At 43.3% G+C, this 16280-nt stretch overlaps 1 protein-coding gene across 4 annotated transcripts; it reads right to left on the reverse strand.

The window, feature by feature from the left end:
* Window positions 1-140: 140 nt before the first annotated feature.
* On the reverse strand, window positions 141-14665 carry LOC135555697 (reticulophagy regulator 3-like). 4 transcript variants are annotated; one of them, XM_064988372.1, is made up of 11 exons: window positions 12924-14472; window positions 12590-12633; window positions 11745-12021; window positions 8653-8759; window positions 8171-8201; window positions 7934-8060; window positions 7711-7795; window positions 6990-7127; window positions 6766-6839; window positions 6319-6451; window positions 141-2442 (listed from the first exon to the last, which is right to left on the reverse strand). In XM_064988372.1, the coding sequence occupies exons 3-11, from the start codon at window positions 11987-11989 to the stop codon at window positions 1874-1876; spliced, it is 1509 nt and encodes a 502-aa protein (XP_064844444.1). In that variant the 5' UTR covers window positions 11990-12021; window positions 12590-12633; window positions 12924-14472; the 3' UTR covers window positions 141-1873. The 4 variants fall into 4 exon arrangements, with proteins under 4 accessions (XP_064844444.1, XP_064844441.1, XP_064844442.1 ...); XM_064988369.1 differs by lacking the exons at window positions 12590-12633; window positions 12924-14472 and adding an exon at window positions 14582-14665; XM_064988370.1 differs by lacking the exons at window positions 12590-12633; window positions 12924-14472 and adding an exon at window positions 14524-14644.
* Window positions 14666-16280: the final 1615 nt, after the last annotated feature.

The raw sequence follows: 16280 nt of genomic DNA on the forward strand, positions 1-16280 counted from the left end.
GTAAAAAGAGTCCCAAGTGAAAACGTATTATTATTTTTTTTAAATCTACCAGCAACACTGGCAAGTGGACCAAAACGATGTCAACATTGTGATTTTGGATCTGTGGAATATTGCATTGTTTATAAATAACAAAATAAACATTTAATCCAGACTTCATATTTAATAAGATTTGCACATCAAAACCAATGTCAGAGAGAAAGAAAACAAAAACTACTGAACACATTTATAGAACATAATACTAAGGATGAAGAATTGCCTGGCCTGGCCGTCTTCATGAACCGATACTGCAACAAGCCCTATTTAAACTAAAGTGGTCCAAAACAAGTCATGTACATTCACTCTTTTTGATTAAAATCCCAAACCTTTTCAGATCAGACATATTGTTTTCGGGGCCATGTCAATGAACAGGGGATCTAGAAGTTCTATTGTAGGTAATCCCACAGTCATGATTTTCTATACAACACAAATAGCGTTATTGGGCAATTTGTCATATATATATATATACCAGCAGTCTCTTTCTGATTGTTTGATCCAGCTACGTCAGCAAAACCCACCTGTGGGTCATTTCAGTTTCATTGACCAAGAATCACCACTCATATTTATTGGATTGTGTCCATGAAAAGACAAAAGCAGCAGGAGCTTGTTAGCCCATCGCAGGTTAATCATGCTGACCCGCACAAAAAAAAAAAGCTAACATTTACTGCACCCTAGTTTTTAAAAGACAAGCATATTACATATTCACACTTTAAAAAAAAAAGGCTAATCGGGTTGAGTTTTGTATACCAGCATTTTGTTCACCCATCAATGTAAACATGTTTTCCTGATGAATTTCTTAAGACGTTTACAAAATGTGGTTCATGCATGAGTTTAGAGGTTAAACTCAAAGGTTTATATTCTGTACTTCTTACATGTGCATGTCTATTCTACAGATTCTCCTTTGAGAAGGATCGACAAAAATGAGTGAAGATGGTGATAGGGATTGGGAATGCCATGGGAGAAGGGATACAGGGAGCAGGTTAACTTGATAAAGTTACTTATTGTGATGACAAAGACAACAATATCTAAATAGCCCATGACTACTCATTCAAGACACATGGAGAACACAGGAGGCAACCCTACGTTCACAGATCTACCCAGAAGTACAGCAAACAAAACAGGACCAATGGTTTGGGAAGACAGTAAAACACGTAACTAAAATGCCAATCCCCTTTCTTTAAAACAATGATTTCAGACTCGAAACAAATTAATGTTTCAATCAAGAATGATCTAAAAATATATCACCATTAATATTTACTTTGTTTCTAATAGAGAATGAGTGTCTTAAAATTAAAGCATTGGTTTTTACTAAAAGAGTACCAGTCAGATATTGCTAAAACTATTCAAAACAAGGTCATTGCAGTTGTAAAACTTCACTAATCAACAGGAATGTCATACTTGGTCCCATATTAAATAGCCCTGTGTGTCTAGCATTTTAGGAAATGTGTATACTACCTAGTGGTAGACTAAAAAACAACATATTACTCACTCGGGCATACTGGATGACAGGACAGAGAAGTGGTTCTGTAATGCTGTTTCAAAAACAGATGGATTTTTTTTACATTGCGTTTCCTATTGCTCAGCCTGCAAAAGAAGACTTTCTGGATGATGGTGGCTTACACATACAAGCTACAGACTAAAGGAAGAAATTGAAAAGTGAGATAGAAATCAGAAGTACTTCACAGTGATATCAACAGAGGCCAATCAGGAGCCTGGCTGCTGGATCCTACGATTAAATGACTCAAACATACACGCAGTCAGAACAATCCATAAACATTCCAATCACTCAATCACACACAAATACTTAGTTTGATTGTTATGCACAGGTAGAGGCACCTCACTGTGGTTTCCCCAGTAGGTTGGAGAGGAAGCTGGACCCCTGTCCCCCACCCTGCCCTCCTCCCCGTCCTCCTGCACCCCCAAAGGAATCCATCTGGTTCAGCTCCGACTGGTCCAGCATCTCAAAGTCCTCTCCGTCCAAGTCTGTGTCCAGCTCCGAGCTAGACTGCTTGCGGTAGCCCCTATGGGCCCCTGCTCTGGTGGGCCCCACCCTCTCTCTGCGGGCGGCAGGGGGACGAGGCTGCATGGCACCAGCCAATGCCGCCTGAATCATGTTGCTAGCGATGATTCCAGCCAGGTCACCTCCGAGGAAGTCAGAAGCAGGGGGGAGGCCGCCGAAGGAGAGCTCCTCGTCCAGGTCGTCCTGGTCAGAGTCCAGGTGGGATTCCACATCCAGCAGCTCGGCCGTGGTTCGGGGGCCAGTCCGCCCAGACCGAAGACCCAGGCTGGGCAGCCCAATGCAGGAGTCGTCATCGTCGTCTATCAGGGTGGCGTCTGGGTTGATGGAGGGAAAGTCATTGAGGTCTCGTGCAAACGACTCCTCATTGTCACTGTGTCTATCAAAATCTGAGGGTGAACGGAGAAGAAGGGGTTCAAGATGTTGGAATGTCATTTGTAATTTAAAAACACAGACAATCACCCTGCACTACATGTCTTACCAGAGTAGGCAGTCATGCCACAATACAGAAAACACAGTGCAGTGCCTTATGACATGTCATACAGGCTCTAATCTTAGCTACAATTCACAGACACGCATCGGTCCCCGATTCAAATGTTTAACATACGACTGCTTCGTGCGCTGACCTGCGCAAGCAGAGCAGTCTGTTCGTGATCTTGCACATCTGCGCAGCACCTTCAGCATTCAAATGCTAAAATGGCTTGCGCGATATTAGGCTTCGTTAGTTGAGTGACAACCTATGTAATTTGCTATGTTATTATTATCTATGCAATGTTGAAAATTGTGTTTTACATGCACTGTCAAATTGTTTTACCGGAATAAAAGCTCACTAAACTTCAAAAAGGTCAAAACCATTTGATTTTGAGATGGGGGTGAAATCCAAAGTTGTGTTCATTGGCTATGTCATAGCCAATTTGTAAACAATAAATATTGGCACATTACTAAATCAAACATTCAATCTGCAAAAATGAAAAGTTAATTAGTGAGTGACAGTGATTTCAGAAGCAAAGTGGGGGATAAAACAGAGGCTATATTCTCCCCTCCCCCCTATAATTTGAGTGTGGGGTAGTAGATGACCAGTCTCCCTTATGGCTCAGATGTCTACATAGTATACACCATAAACATACAGTGCATTCGGAAAGTATTCAGACGCCTTGACTTTTTCCACATTGTTACTTAACAGACTTATTTTAAAATTGATTAAAACACATTTTCCTCAATCTACACACAATACCCCATAATGACAAAGCAAAAACATGTTTAGAATTTTTGTGAAATGTTTTAAATAAAAAAATAAAAAACAGAAATACCTTATTTACATTAGTATTCAGACCCTTTGCTATGAGACTGACAATTGAGCTCAGGTGCATCCTGTTTCCATTGATCATCCTTGAGATGCTTTCAGTGGCGATTTTAGCATGTAAGTCCCAACACCATACCACTGCCACACCTGGCTATCAGCAGGGCCTTGTCTGACAGTGAAACAGTTCCTTCAGCCTCATTTACTGCCTTTAAAAAAAAACATAGCTGTTATGGCTGACTTGCTTAAACAAATGTGGTTTCTACTGACAATTGAGCGGTACAAACTATGGCATAAGGGGACGACGAGCGGTTAAGAGGCAATCCGTAATTTTGATTAAGACATTAGTGAGCAAGCTAGGACGGACATATTCAATATAACTATTTGTTCAGCACTTTTGAAATGTACAGCGACAGAACGTGGGCCATTTCTACAGTATTCTACATGTACACCAAGTCAAAACCGTAGGAAAAATAAAGGGGGCATATAAGTAGACAATTAAAGATCTTACAATATTAGATTATTACATTGCTCTAAAAACAGGCTATAGGCTACAAAACAGGCTATAGGCTACAGGCTATATGCTACAATTATAAGGGGGAGAAGGGAACAAATTGTTAGGATGAGGCACATGGGCTACTAAGAGCTTACTACACAACATACACTTAATATTACTTTCTTATCTACAGTATTCATATCTCCCTGCCATATTACATCATTTATGCAGCAGCATACAATACATTTTTGGACTCACTTTGTTGTGCTCACTTAAAACAGGAAGGTAGCGTGGACAATTTTGTCAAAGTCCTGCATTCTCTGGATTTATGGTGCTTTCAAGCCAACTGGGAACTCAGGAAAAAAACAAGGTCGAATCATGATGACGTCAGCGATCTTCAGGTCGGCGCTCTAGAAAAGGGGCCCAAGTTCCCAACTTGAAATTCCAAATTGGATGACCGTTCAAAACGTATTTTCCCAGTCGGAGCTCATTCCCCAGTTGTCTTGAACTCACTGAAGTCTGAGATTTCCCAGTTCAGATTTCCCAGTTGTTTTGAGCACAGCCAAAGTCATGCTGGATTGACAGCACGGCCAATGTTGAATGTTTATCCTTTTAAGCTTGGAAAAGAGACCCTTAAATCCAGACTTGGACCACATACCCGCTCCACTGACGACCAGGCTAGTGACTGCTTTGCAATTCTTGAAGTTAGCCATTGATTCCTTCCAAACCACTCATTGTTGTGTAATGTTTATGTCCAATAACCAAGGAGCACCGATACATTTTATCTATAAATTTCTCTTCATATGACATGGATAATGAAAAGGATTTGCCAGTAGATGGTCGACTTGACTCATGCTGATGACTGCTAGCTTGCTAGCTAAGATTTTGAAAGTAGGGTGTTGACATGATCAGTCCAATCAAAGTTACTGTAGATATAATGCGATTTTATCTGTGGAAAATGACCTTGAGCCTTCTTGGATAGGCATTTCTAAAGTAACTATGGCAGCACCCAAGGGTCTTGAATGTTCGAGCTCTACCCATAGAGTTTGCGGTGACGTAGTGTCCCCATGATTGATAGAACACTGAGCCAATCACATTAGCAACCCCTACGCTCTGTATTTTCCACTGGCTGCACTGAGCTAGGCTGAAACACCTGCATTTTGGAGCTGCCTTACTCAAGAAAGACAAAAAGATACCATGCTTGCATGTGGCTTTATTAACGAAACGATTGTTTGCAAATTGATACGTGACACGTATTAATGTTAAAATAACATGTAAAACATGCACACACAAAAAAGCTGGTGGGGCTCATGATTTAGAAAGGCACACACCTATCTATACAAGGTCTCACAGTTGACAGTGCATATCAGAGTAAAAACCAAGCCATGAGGTCGAAGGAACTGTGCGTAGAGCTCCGAGACAGGATTGTGTTGAGGCAAAGATCTGGGGACGGGTACCAAAACATTTCTGCAGCATTGAAGGTGCCCAAGAACAGTGGCCTCAATCATTCTTAAATGGAAGAAGTTTGGAAGCAGCAAGACTCTTCCTAGAGCTGGCCACCCGGCCAAACTGAGCAATCAGTGGAGAAGGGCATTGATCAGATAGGTGACCAAGCAGGCCTTTATGGTAGAGTGGCCCGACAGAAGCCACTCCTTGGGAAAAGGCACATAACAGCCCCCTTGGAGTTTGCCAAAACGTACCTAAAGGACTCTCGAACCATGTGAATCAAGATTATCTGGTTTGATGAAAGTCTTTGGTCTGAATACCAAACGTCACATTGGTAGGAAACCTGGCACCATCCTTACGGAGAAGCATGGTGGTGGCAGCATCATGCTGTGGGGATGTTCTTCAGCGGCAGGGACTGGGAGACTAGTCAGGATTGGGGGAAAGATGAACGGAACAAAGTAGAGAGAGAATCTTGATAAAAACCTGCACAGGAGCTCTCAGGACCTCAGACTGGGGTGAAGATTCACCTTCCAACAGGACAAGAACCCCAAGCACACAGCCAAGACAACGCTTCGGGACAATGTTTTGCTTTGCCATTATGAGGTATTGTGTATAGATTGATGAGGGGAAAAAAACAATTTGATACATTTTAGAATAAGGCAGTAACGTAACAAAATCAAGGGGTCTAAATACTTTTCGAATGCTCTGTACACACACACCAGCTCAGACAGATCAAGCCCAGAGAGGCCCAGCTCATGATCTCCATCAGCAGCTGATTTTACATTTTCCATTCTAATTTGTTTGCATCGAACTGCAGCAATTCGTTCTCTTATCAAAAACAAAGTGTCAAAATAAAATGTATCGTTCCTGTATCATAGCCCATGTATCTAGATACGTATCCAATCATCTTGAAAGGGAAAGATGCACATCCCTATTAGCGACATTGGATCTGGCTCTAATTCTCGTGACTCCAGAGTATGTGTGCCTGGAGGTGCAGACTCAGCGGGTGGGTGCATACTGTACCTTCTGAGCCCTCTGTGAGAGGAGTCTGGCCACGGGACAGATTAAAGGTCCCATTGTCTGTGTATGAGACCTCAGCGTCAGAGTGCTCAGAGTCCGTCATCGCAAGTTCTTTGGCCACTATAGCATCGTCAAACTGAAAGGAAAGACATTGAACCGTGTTAGACATTCATAATATAGTATGTTTCCTCTTGAATGTAGTCCATATGTCACAGATGATGTGGCCTGATATAAATAGCAGGCCATCCCAGTCATATCTCTAAAGGGGTCAGGTTATTGTAAATCTGAGACCAGCTGCAGTCTTAAGCTCCATATGCCACTCCTGGCCATCTAACTGAGTAATAACCAACTCAGAAAACAAGTAGGCCCATTTCAATAACCATAAGAGTCAGATAGATGACAACCTGACTATGCTTTTGGACTGCATGTGAAATACATCAGGTGAATTACCGTCGGGCAGAATGCAGCAAGCTCCTCCTCACTGTCATCATCGGATGCTGCACCCCGAATTGGCTTGCGGAGGACTGCAGAGCAAACATGCAAACACAGGCCACAGGTTACAATGACTGAGTTTCTCCCTTGATCCAGTCAAGGTAGAAGGAGATACAGTTTGCATGGACAAACCTAAACCAGTGTATCAATGCCAATGCAACTAACAGACACACTGTACTCACACTGGTTGTCGATGGGCTTTGACATCATATACCCGCGAACGCTGAAGTCCAGCCACTGCAGGGCCGGCTCCAGCTTCATGCACACACGCTGCCACACTCGGTGGTATGCTGCCAGGGGGCACAGCAGAACAACCAGTACTGGGACAAGAGAGAATGGCTTAATGTTAGTGGAAACATCACTGGGCATAAACAAAACAAAAAAAGACAAAAGAACTATGGCTGCATTCATCTGTGCTATTAGGCTCTCGCTCACCCAATCCCCAGCCTCTGAGCTACTCTCCTCAGCCCAGACACACCCATGGGCTTCAGCCCAACTAATCTCGCCATTCAACGGAGAACGAAAAACAAAGAGTGGGAGCTCTAGCAGCCAAGAGATTATTAAGTACGTCAGAGGGCCCTGGCAAGGCCTCCCTGATCTTGCCTCTCCGGTATATCGGTCACTCTACATTGGTTAGAGGTGTTGGGATTAGGCATGTCTCAGCCTGACCTCCCGCCATTCCTGCTTCCCCCTCTTCCTGAATCCCTCCCTGCCTGCCTCAGCCCAGCCAGGAGGTAATCACCTCACAGACAGAACCCTGGTGCCGGGGACACAGATCTGGTTTCACCAGCAATGCATTTTTAACAAAGGCAGCCAGCTTCCCACCATTAGGGAGCTCTGATTGGGGATGGTGTTTGGGAAACAGGAGGGTGGGGTATGTGGGTTGTATCTCACTGTACTCACCTGCAGAGTAAGAGAGCACCAGTCCAGGAATGTACCGTCCAACCATGACCAGACAGGTCAAGAGGGCACAGGTCAGGAGGCAGAACTAGACACAACAGAGTTAAACTGGTCAAGTTACTGATTTGTTGTATGTTCACAGTAGGCTGAGAGTAGACAAGACATTGTATTAGGGTTTAAATAGGAAACCCTCCATACTAGTACAAGGGGAGTGCCAAGGCCTCACCTTGCCAGGGTTGTGGCGTTTGAACTGCACCAGCCTGGATGTGAAGGCCAGCCCAGAGACCCAGACCTCAGCAATGTGGTGACACAGCTCTGGAACACTGAGCACCCCTGGCTGCACCAGGCCCCAGCTGCAAGATAGAAGTACAACAACATCAGTGACATCCTCTGTCGGTGACCACTGCCTAACCAGAGTGTGACGATAGGATACAAATTGTATATTTTTAAGAAGTAGGCCTACCTTTCATTTTCAGACTCATCAGGTTTTTTAACTGTGGGAAGAGACAGAAAATGCACTTAACACCCGCATTTAGCAACAATCCACATCACTAAATGCACTACACTTGAACACTCTACACCACATGAGTTTAAATGAGGACAGGCATGACAAAGGATATCATTCATTATACAGGGTCTAATGAATAGTACAGACCAGGGCCAGTAGGGTATTCACACCAAGGGTAGTATGACACTGGGGAATAAGGGACTGGATCTAAGAACCAAGTCAGGTGTAATTAGCACAGTTGGGCAGAGGTATTCAGCAGGGACAGACCAAGACACAGTGGGGCATCTTGGCCAGGTCGCAATTGTAAATGAGAACTTGTTCGCAACTTGCCTACCTGGTTAAATAAAAGGTGAAATAAAAAAATAAATTAAAAAATGAGGCGTTGGGTGCAGAATAAGGCAGACTACCCAGAAATAAATGTACTCTATCCTCCTCACCTCTGATCTCAGGCCAGATCTTGTTCCTCCAGCTGTCAACGCAGATGAATACAACCAGGCCAGAGGACAGCAGGAAGAGCAGGCGCAGCGAGGTCAGGGCAAAGAACCTGGAACAGAACACTAAGATCAGCTTCAGAACAGCTGACGTTTCCTTTTGTTTAAGATGTCACAAACACACCCAGTGGACTCCCGTGCAAGTGGCAGTTACGCACAGACTCGGGTTTCTGTGTGTGGTGCCTCGGTTACTGACAAAGGTGGGTCGCTGACTGAATGTGATGGAAAAGGCTGACAAATATTGTGGTGATAGTTTGTGTGTACATGTGACTTTGATCTCTACTTTGAATACAGGCATTTCCTGCATTTGTCACCTCCTGAGTAAAAGGTTGTCAAACTGACAGCAGACAATCTAGACATTAGTTCAAATGAAGACAAAAGTTTAGAACTGCATTCACTTCAAGCTCACCAAGAGGCAAACATACGCTTTCCCATTTACAGGCCAGCATTGTAAATAAGATTTTGTAATATCTACATGCAGACCACCATAGTCCCTGTGCCAAAGAACGTCAAAGTAATCTGTCTAAATGACTATCGCCACAAAGAGCTCACAATCTGTACCCATTAAATGATTTTAAAAGGCTGGTCATGGCTCACATCAACACAATCATCCCAGACACCCTTGACCCACTCCAATTCGCATATCACCCAAACAGATCACACACTCTATTGCACACCACACTGCCCTTTCCCACTTGGGCAAATGGAACACCTATGTGAGCATGCTGCTCATTGACTACAGCTACATGTTCAACACCAGTGCCTTCCAAGCGCATCACTAAGCTAAGGATCCTGGGACTGAACGTCTCCCTCCTGATGGGACACCCCCAGGTAGTAGGCAACAACACATCCGCCACACTGAACCTCAACACGAGGGTCCCTCAGGGGTGCGTGCTTAGTCACCTCCTGTACTCCCTGATCACCCATTACTGTGTGGCCGCACACGACTCCAACACCCTCATTACGTTTGCTGATGACACGATGGTGGTAGGTCTGATCACCGACGACGATGAGACCGCCTATAGGGAGCAGGTCAGAGAACTGGCGGTGTGGTACCAGGACAACAACCTCTCAACGTCAGCAAGTCAAAAGGAGCTAACGTGGACAACAAGAAACGGAGAACCGAGCACACCCCCATTCACATCGAAGGGGCTGTAGTGGACAGGGTCGAGAGCTTCAAGTTCCTCAGTGTTCAAATCACAAAGGATCTATCATGGTCCAAACAGACCAACACAGTCATGAAGAGGGCACAACAATGATTTGGCATGGGCCCTCAAATCCTCAAAATGTTCTACAGCTGCACCATTGAAAGCATCTTGACTGGCTGCATCACCGGTTAGTATGGCAATTGCTTGGCATCCGACGTTAGGTGCTACAGAGTGTAGTGCAAACGGCCCAGTACATTACTGGGGCCAAGCTCCCTACCATCCAAGACCTCTATACCAGGCGGTGTCAGAGGAAGGCCTTAAAAATTGTCAAAGACTCCAGCCACCCAAGTGATAGACTGTTATCGCACGGCAAGTGGTACCGATGCACCAAGTCTGGAACCAACAGGACCCTGAACAGCTTCTACCCCCAAGCCATAAGACTGCTAAATAGTTAGTCCGGATAGCCATTTGGTTATCTGCGCTGACCCTTTTTGCACTAAGTTTTTGACTCATCACATACGCTGCTGCTACTGTTTACTCCCTGCTACTTTATTCCTAGTTATATGTACATATCTACCTAAATTACCTGCACATCGACTCTGTACTGGGACCCCTTGTGCATAGCCAAGTTATCGTTTTCTCATTGCGTATCTATTATTCATTTTACGTGTTTTACTTTTCTATTATTTATCTTTTTTTGTCTCTGCATTGTTGGGAAGGGCCCATAAGTACACACCTGTTGTTTACAAAGCATGTAACAAAAAAAAATGTATTTGTTCTTAATTGATCTGTCTGGTAAAATAAAAGGTAAAACTTAAATCAAGCCTAGAGTAGCCTACAGATTGGTTTCAAAAGCGGTGTTGGAATTCAGGACTATGTAATCTAGCTATGCAAACAACTGGCCCCAAAATAGATAACTAGATGGCAGCTATTACACGTGGCTCCATTGCCACTTGGTTTAACACATCTAAAAAGACATTTAGTGGCCACAATAACAGCAGAGTGAAATGTTGCTGATAGCCTACATCAATAAATATTAGAGAACTATTGGCTGATAATGCATGGCATACAGCTTCTTATTAGTAGTACCGAGATAGATAACACATTCAGAAGGAAACAAAACCCTGACCCCCATTTCTTAGGGACATCTGTTTAAAGTAAAAAAGTACACACATACCCATTGGTAATCTTGTCTATTGATTGTGTGCAAACTAAAACACACAGAATTATCCAATTTCTATACCACACACCAGTACTGGTACTGTTAGGGTGGGCTTACTTCCTGTACACTTCTCACCCAAAATACACGTGACTTGTGTCAATTCATGCATTACAATGTATCACTCTGGGCCTATATAGACTATTTGTTCACCACAGCTGGCTGACTTCTTGACATCGATTGATTGGTGACATGGTGGCTGTTTGCAATGGCACATTTAGGATATTGACTCTGTAATACAAAGTACATCACCTCTGTAGGGGGACAGAGCCTTATAGGCATTTACTATCATCACATCACTAATTAATTTCACAGATTCTGTTTTACACTCCTTGTAGACATTTGACATATAGGCTTATCTAGAGTAGTTGCAGATTCAACATACTAGGCCTATTTCCATTGAAAGATAATGTCAACCCCCAGAATAGATAGTGTTTCTAATGCCACCTACAGAAGCACAGTGGTGCTTTGGTGGTCTATTAATAGCAGCTCTGGTGAGCCATCTGTCTCATCTTAAATTGATGGGAGACGTGTTCGTTGTGCAAAAGCTTCTGATGGTACAGTAGATATGATTACTGTACTTGGATATGATTTATGTAAGGCATGAATTATACATTGTACAAATATGCTCGTCATTACTGTATACCATTTATAATTTCTCCAAAACTTACCAGAACACAACGTTGACCACTGTGAAGAGTAGCACACTCTGAAACGGCCTTTCCCACACCAGAACGGACTGTAGGTAGGTCAACACCGGCTCGTAAGGTCCGAGTCTCTCCTGAAGCGAGGCTTTAACAACGCGGACCTGGCCATCTCTTTCGCTGGAGCATGGTCGACTTCTCAGGCCAAGAGTCGAGCCCTGTTTTCCTGAACACTCTCCCATTGCATTTTCCAGTCCTTCCGTGTGCGCCATCTCTCACGTTAAATGTTGATTATTAAATAACCCTGTAAAATAACACCTCGGTATAAATATGGAGCCAACTAAAGAAAGTGTCGTGTCCCAGATCGTGTCTCCCACTTCAGAACAACCGAAACCGCTTTTAGCCGACTAGAAGACGATAGCTGACTTGTTATCTTGTCACTCTCAAACAAAGCTAGAGTAACTGTCAAAAGTCCCTGCCAGAACGAACTCGTCAGTTAACAAAAATGTGCTAACATTCCTGTATCTATTCAAATTTCCACGCAGTGTCGTTTCACCTGGCTAAGTATTTTGTTAGCTAACTAGCCAAAAAGCTAGCTGTATTTGGCAAGCTAGCTATTTGTGCTAAATTAATAATAATAATAGTGCACTGTAGCTAACGTTAGCTAGCAAAGCAACTGCACGATGCTATCGATATCTTTACCAACTATGACTAGAACATATATCAATTATTTGTAAAATAGCACACAAACGGGACACCTACTTTGACACTATTGCAGAAAATTATGTGGTATTGACAATATGGCATTGCCCTAAACCTAGCTAATTGAAACACTTTTTTACAAAAAAAATAATCGTTGTCAACTGGCTCACCAATCAGAAGCAACAGCACTACTTGTCGTTTATTGTGGATTTAGCTGTGGACAGACAGGTTGCGGACCAAAGTATGTGAATGACATTTCAATAACCTATATTGAGGTCATATATAAATCAGTCAATTGTTTAAAATATCCTGTATTTACACTTTACTATCAGACATCACACTATACAGCAGTTGCAATGAAATCATGCATGCAGTATGCCTCATTCTATAATTACAGCTGGATCTTCATGAATGAATGAATGAGTTATAACTGAAGTTGCTTTTAAAATACATTTGAAAATAGCGCAAATAATTTCGATACAATTTAGAAGATGTATAGAAAACCTAAATGGAGCAGTTTGTATTCTGCAACAATTCAGATGCCACGTAAATGAAGAAGTTGTATTATTACGAGTAACGTCATAAGGATAATAATGTCAGTGCAGTTTTTGTTCGTACCGGAAGCAAACGGAACAAAGTGGGCGGGACCTACCTGAATTTATCCAATAAACTCTCGTTTCGTTTTGCAATTGTTTGGAATGATGTTTGCAATGATTACACCCTTAATCCCCTGTTGAAAACGCATAATTCCCCTAAATGTGGGGAACTGCTCATCGTAAATAACATACATACGTATTCTTTGATGAGGTTTAACGGAGGTTGGCATCCAATAAATGTTGCATTACCGCCACCTACTAGAAGGGAGTAAAACCCCACTAAACCTGTCTTGAGAATTAAAAATAAATAAACAAACACCGTTACCATCTAACCAAACACAAAAAAATCCAACACCCTACTACGCTATTTAAATATATCTAGTCCTACCTCAGGCCAACAGTCTGAAAGGACTGGACACCACCACTCAACACACCCTGTAACTCTTCTGATGTCAGGCCTGGTACACCCAAATACCTCTCTGTGCCACCACAACCTTACTTTTCTGCGACTTACGTTCCATCCCTCCAGTACAGTTGATAACCATTGCAATAAAAGCTAAAAATGCAATCTTACTGAAACATATCACATATTGGTCTTTCCCTCTGTACTGGTACAGATCTACTAGTAACAACACTACTCATCTCAGGATCCATCCCCTTTGACCCCATCTTCCTAAACTTTCTTCACTGCCTCAGCATACGAGGCAGTGTCCTCTACACTACCCTGGAAACCTCAACCTGCCTTTCTCACAGCAGACATTTCTGATCCCCAGTCCCATGGGCACCCTTACAATTAACACATACCACTACTTTCCCCCAATGTTACACATTCCTTTCCCTCATGTCCTTCTGCATAATTCTCACACATAAGAACCTCACTCCTACAACATGCCCATAAGCTTGACACCTGTAACAACGAAATGGATTTCGGCACAAAAGCTCGTACAGGATAACATATCCTAACAATCACTTTGTCGGGCAAAGACTCAACATCAAAACTCAAAAGAACAGACAACGGCTCTACTGTTTCGCCACTCACGCCACCCGGTCTGATTCGCACCAAACAAACATCCCCTTCAGTTGGTCAACTTTCACATTTACCGCTACTTTAGTAATCACTCTTTTCAATTGAGAGTAAAACAATTCACATCTCTTGTCCCCATTCATTTAACACCGAGCGCTTGCTCCCTCTGACCGACAGAAACACAAACAATTATCAACAGACCACTTTTGGTTACCCTCACCGATTCCACAGCATACAACTATGTTTTCACCCACACTGAAACCACAAATGGATAAGCCAAACCGCAAGGGTCCACTTTTTTTTTCCAAAAATTGCCCTCCTCCGTCACAGACTCATCTTTATCCTGACCTTTCGTCACGCAGTGTTGCCAATTTAGCGACTTGGTCGCTATATTTAGCGAATACTCAGACCCTTCTAGCAACAAATCTAGCGACTTTTCTGGTGTTATTGGAGACTCTGACGTGAAAGCACGTGTCGTTCTTACTCTTCTCAACGAGCAGCGGGTGCTGCCGTGGGTCTCACCCCAGTCCCTAAGCACTCACAGGCGGCCCAGTCCTCGCGTAGCAGTCCTTCCAAGCTGCAGTCAGTGCAGGAGATGTTCACCCCTCCGCGTCCAGACTGCAAATGAATCGCGCATGCGGGATCTTTGTCTAAAATAAATCACTGCACAAAAATAAATAACTGCATTTGATTCACACAGCCTCAGTCACTTACTCACCTTGTCCACTGTGTGTGTGCCTCTCTGTGACAGAAGCTAGACATCTAGCTGGCTAGCTCATCATGTCTCAGTCTAAACTGTACACTCAAAAATACAGAAAGCAGTGGGAATCAAACCCTGAATTCAAAAGCTGGTTGAAGCCTTTTATTGGAGATGATACACGGGCATACTGCCTGTATTGTAAGGCTGATTTCTACACCAAACTTACCGATGTAAAAAAACACATGACCACTCAAAAACATACTCAAAAGCCTTATAACAGTTCCACCCAAAACAAGCTGCCATTTATGGTTTAAAAATGTACTGCAAAAAAGGCTGAGGCCACCATGGCATTAGCTATCGCTGAACACTCTTCCATGCTGGCATGTGATCACATTGGAGAAGCATGTAGAGCTTCTTTCTCAGACTCCACTGCTGCTACCCACTTCAAAATGCACAGAAATTATTAATGGTGTTCTAGCACCATCATACTTTCTGAAAAAATTGGTCGCAGATGTGGGTGACCACACATTCAGCCTCCTCCTCGATGAGTCCACAGATGTAAGTGTTTCTAAGTACCTGGGGGTTGTGATAAGGTACTTTAGTGACACCAAGCAGACAATTGTATCAACATTTCTGAGGCTTGTTGAGTTGGAGGGAGGAGATGCCAAATCTATAGCCCGTGCTGTTGTGGCTTTCCTCGAGACGTGTTGTCTTAAAGAGAAACTCCTGGGGACAGGGACTGACAATGCCTCTGTTATGACGGGGATTAACAGTGGGCTCCATAAATAAAGTGCTGAAGGAGGAGTATGGCCTCAAATATCTGGTTCTTATTCACTGTGTGCCACTCTCTGCAGCTTGCTGAAAGTCAAGCATCCAATGACACCATCCCCCGTAGTGTGGAGTACTTGGTATGAGAGACTTATAACTGTTTTTCAGTGTCTCCAAAGCGCAGGGAGGCCTACAAGGTCATATATGAGACAATCAACTGTGGGGAGAAACCTTTACAGATAACCAAGGTAACTTCCCTGCAGAGATAGATAACATTGTTCAGCAATGGCGTGCCATCTATCTTAGTAAATGGAATGAGACAAAAAAAAAACACACTGGGCTTCTGGAGTGAGATTTGGAAGTTCAGGGATGCAGCTGATATCAACCCGTTTCAAGAACTTGCCATGGCTGCCTTATCTGTGTTGTCCTTGCCACACTCAAATACTGAAATCCAGAGAGTATTCAGCCAGATGAGTGTGGTAAAAAGCAAACTTAGAAATCGGACATCCTCGCAGACCCTTAACTCCATCCTGTACATTCGATATGGACTGAAGCTGTCTGGTGAGGCTTGCTATGAGCACTAGCTGCCTGATAATGTTTTGCAGCTTTTTGGCACATCAGCTGTTTACTCATTTAAGTCAGCTCCCTCAGCTGCTGAACCTGGATTAGAGAGCCTTGACCAAAATGACGATGACCCACTCTTTCTGTGAGCCAGCACAGCCTGTGTGTGTGTGGAGGGGGGTCTGGAAAAAAAAAAAAATTAATCTGAATTT

Source organism: Oncorhynchus masou, chromosome 15 (genome assembly GCF_036934945.1).
Source record: "Oncorhynchus masou masou isolate Uvic2021 chromosome 15, UVic_Omas_1.1, whole genome shotgun sequence".
In the NCBI taxonomy this organism is placed as follows: Eukaryota; Metazoa; Chordata; class Actinopteri; order Salmoniformes; family Salmonidae; genus Oncorhynchus; species Oncorhynchus masou.

Excerpts from the sequence above, each read along its gene's own strand:
- LOC135555697 (XM_064988369.1), bottom strand. The coding sequence starts at position 11,989 with ATGGCGCACACGGAAGGACTGGAAAATGCAATGGGAGAGTGTTCAGGA. Across the intron at positions 8,202-8,652 it reads GATCTGGCCTGAGATCAGAG|TTAAAAAACCTGATGAGTCT; the intron begins GTGAGGAGGATA and ends CTCTTCCCACAG. Across the intron at positions 7,128-7,710 it reads GGTGCTCTCTTACTCTGCAG|TACTGGTTGTTCTGCTGTGC; the intron begins GTGAGTACAGTG and ends CTCTTGTCCCAG.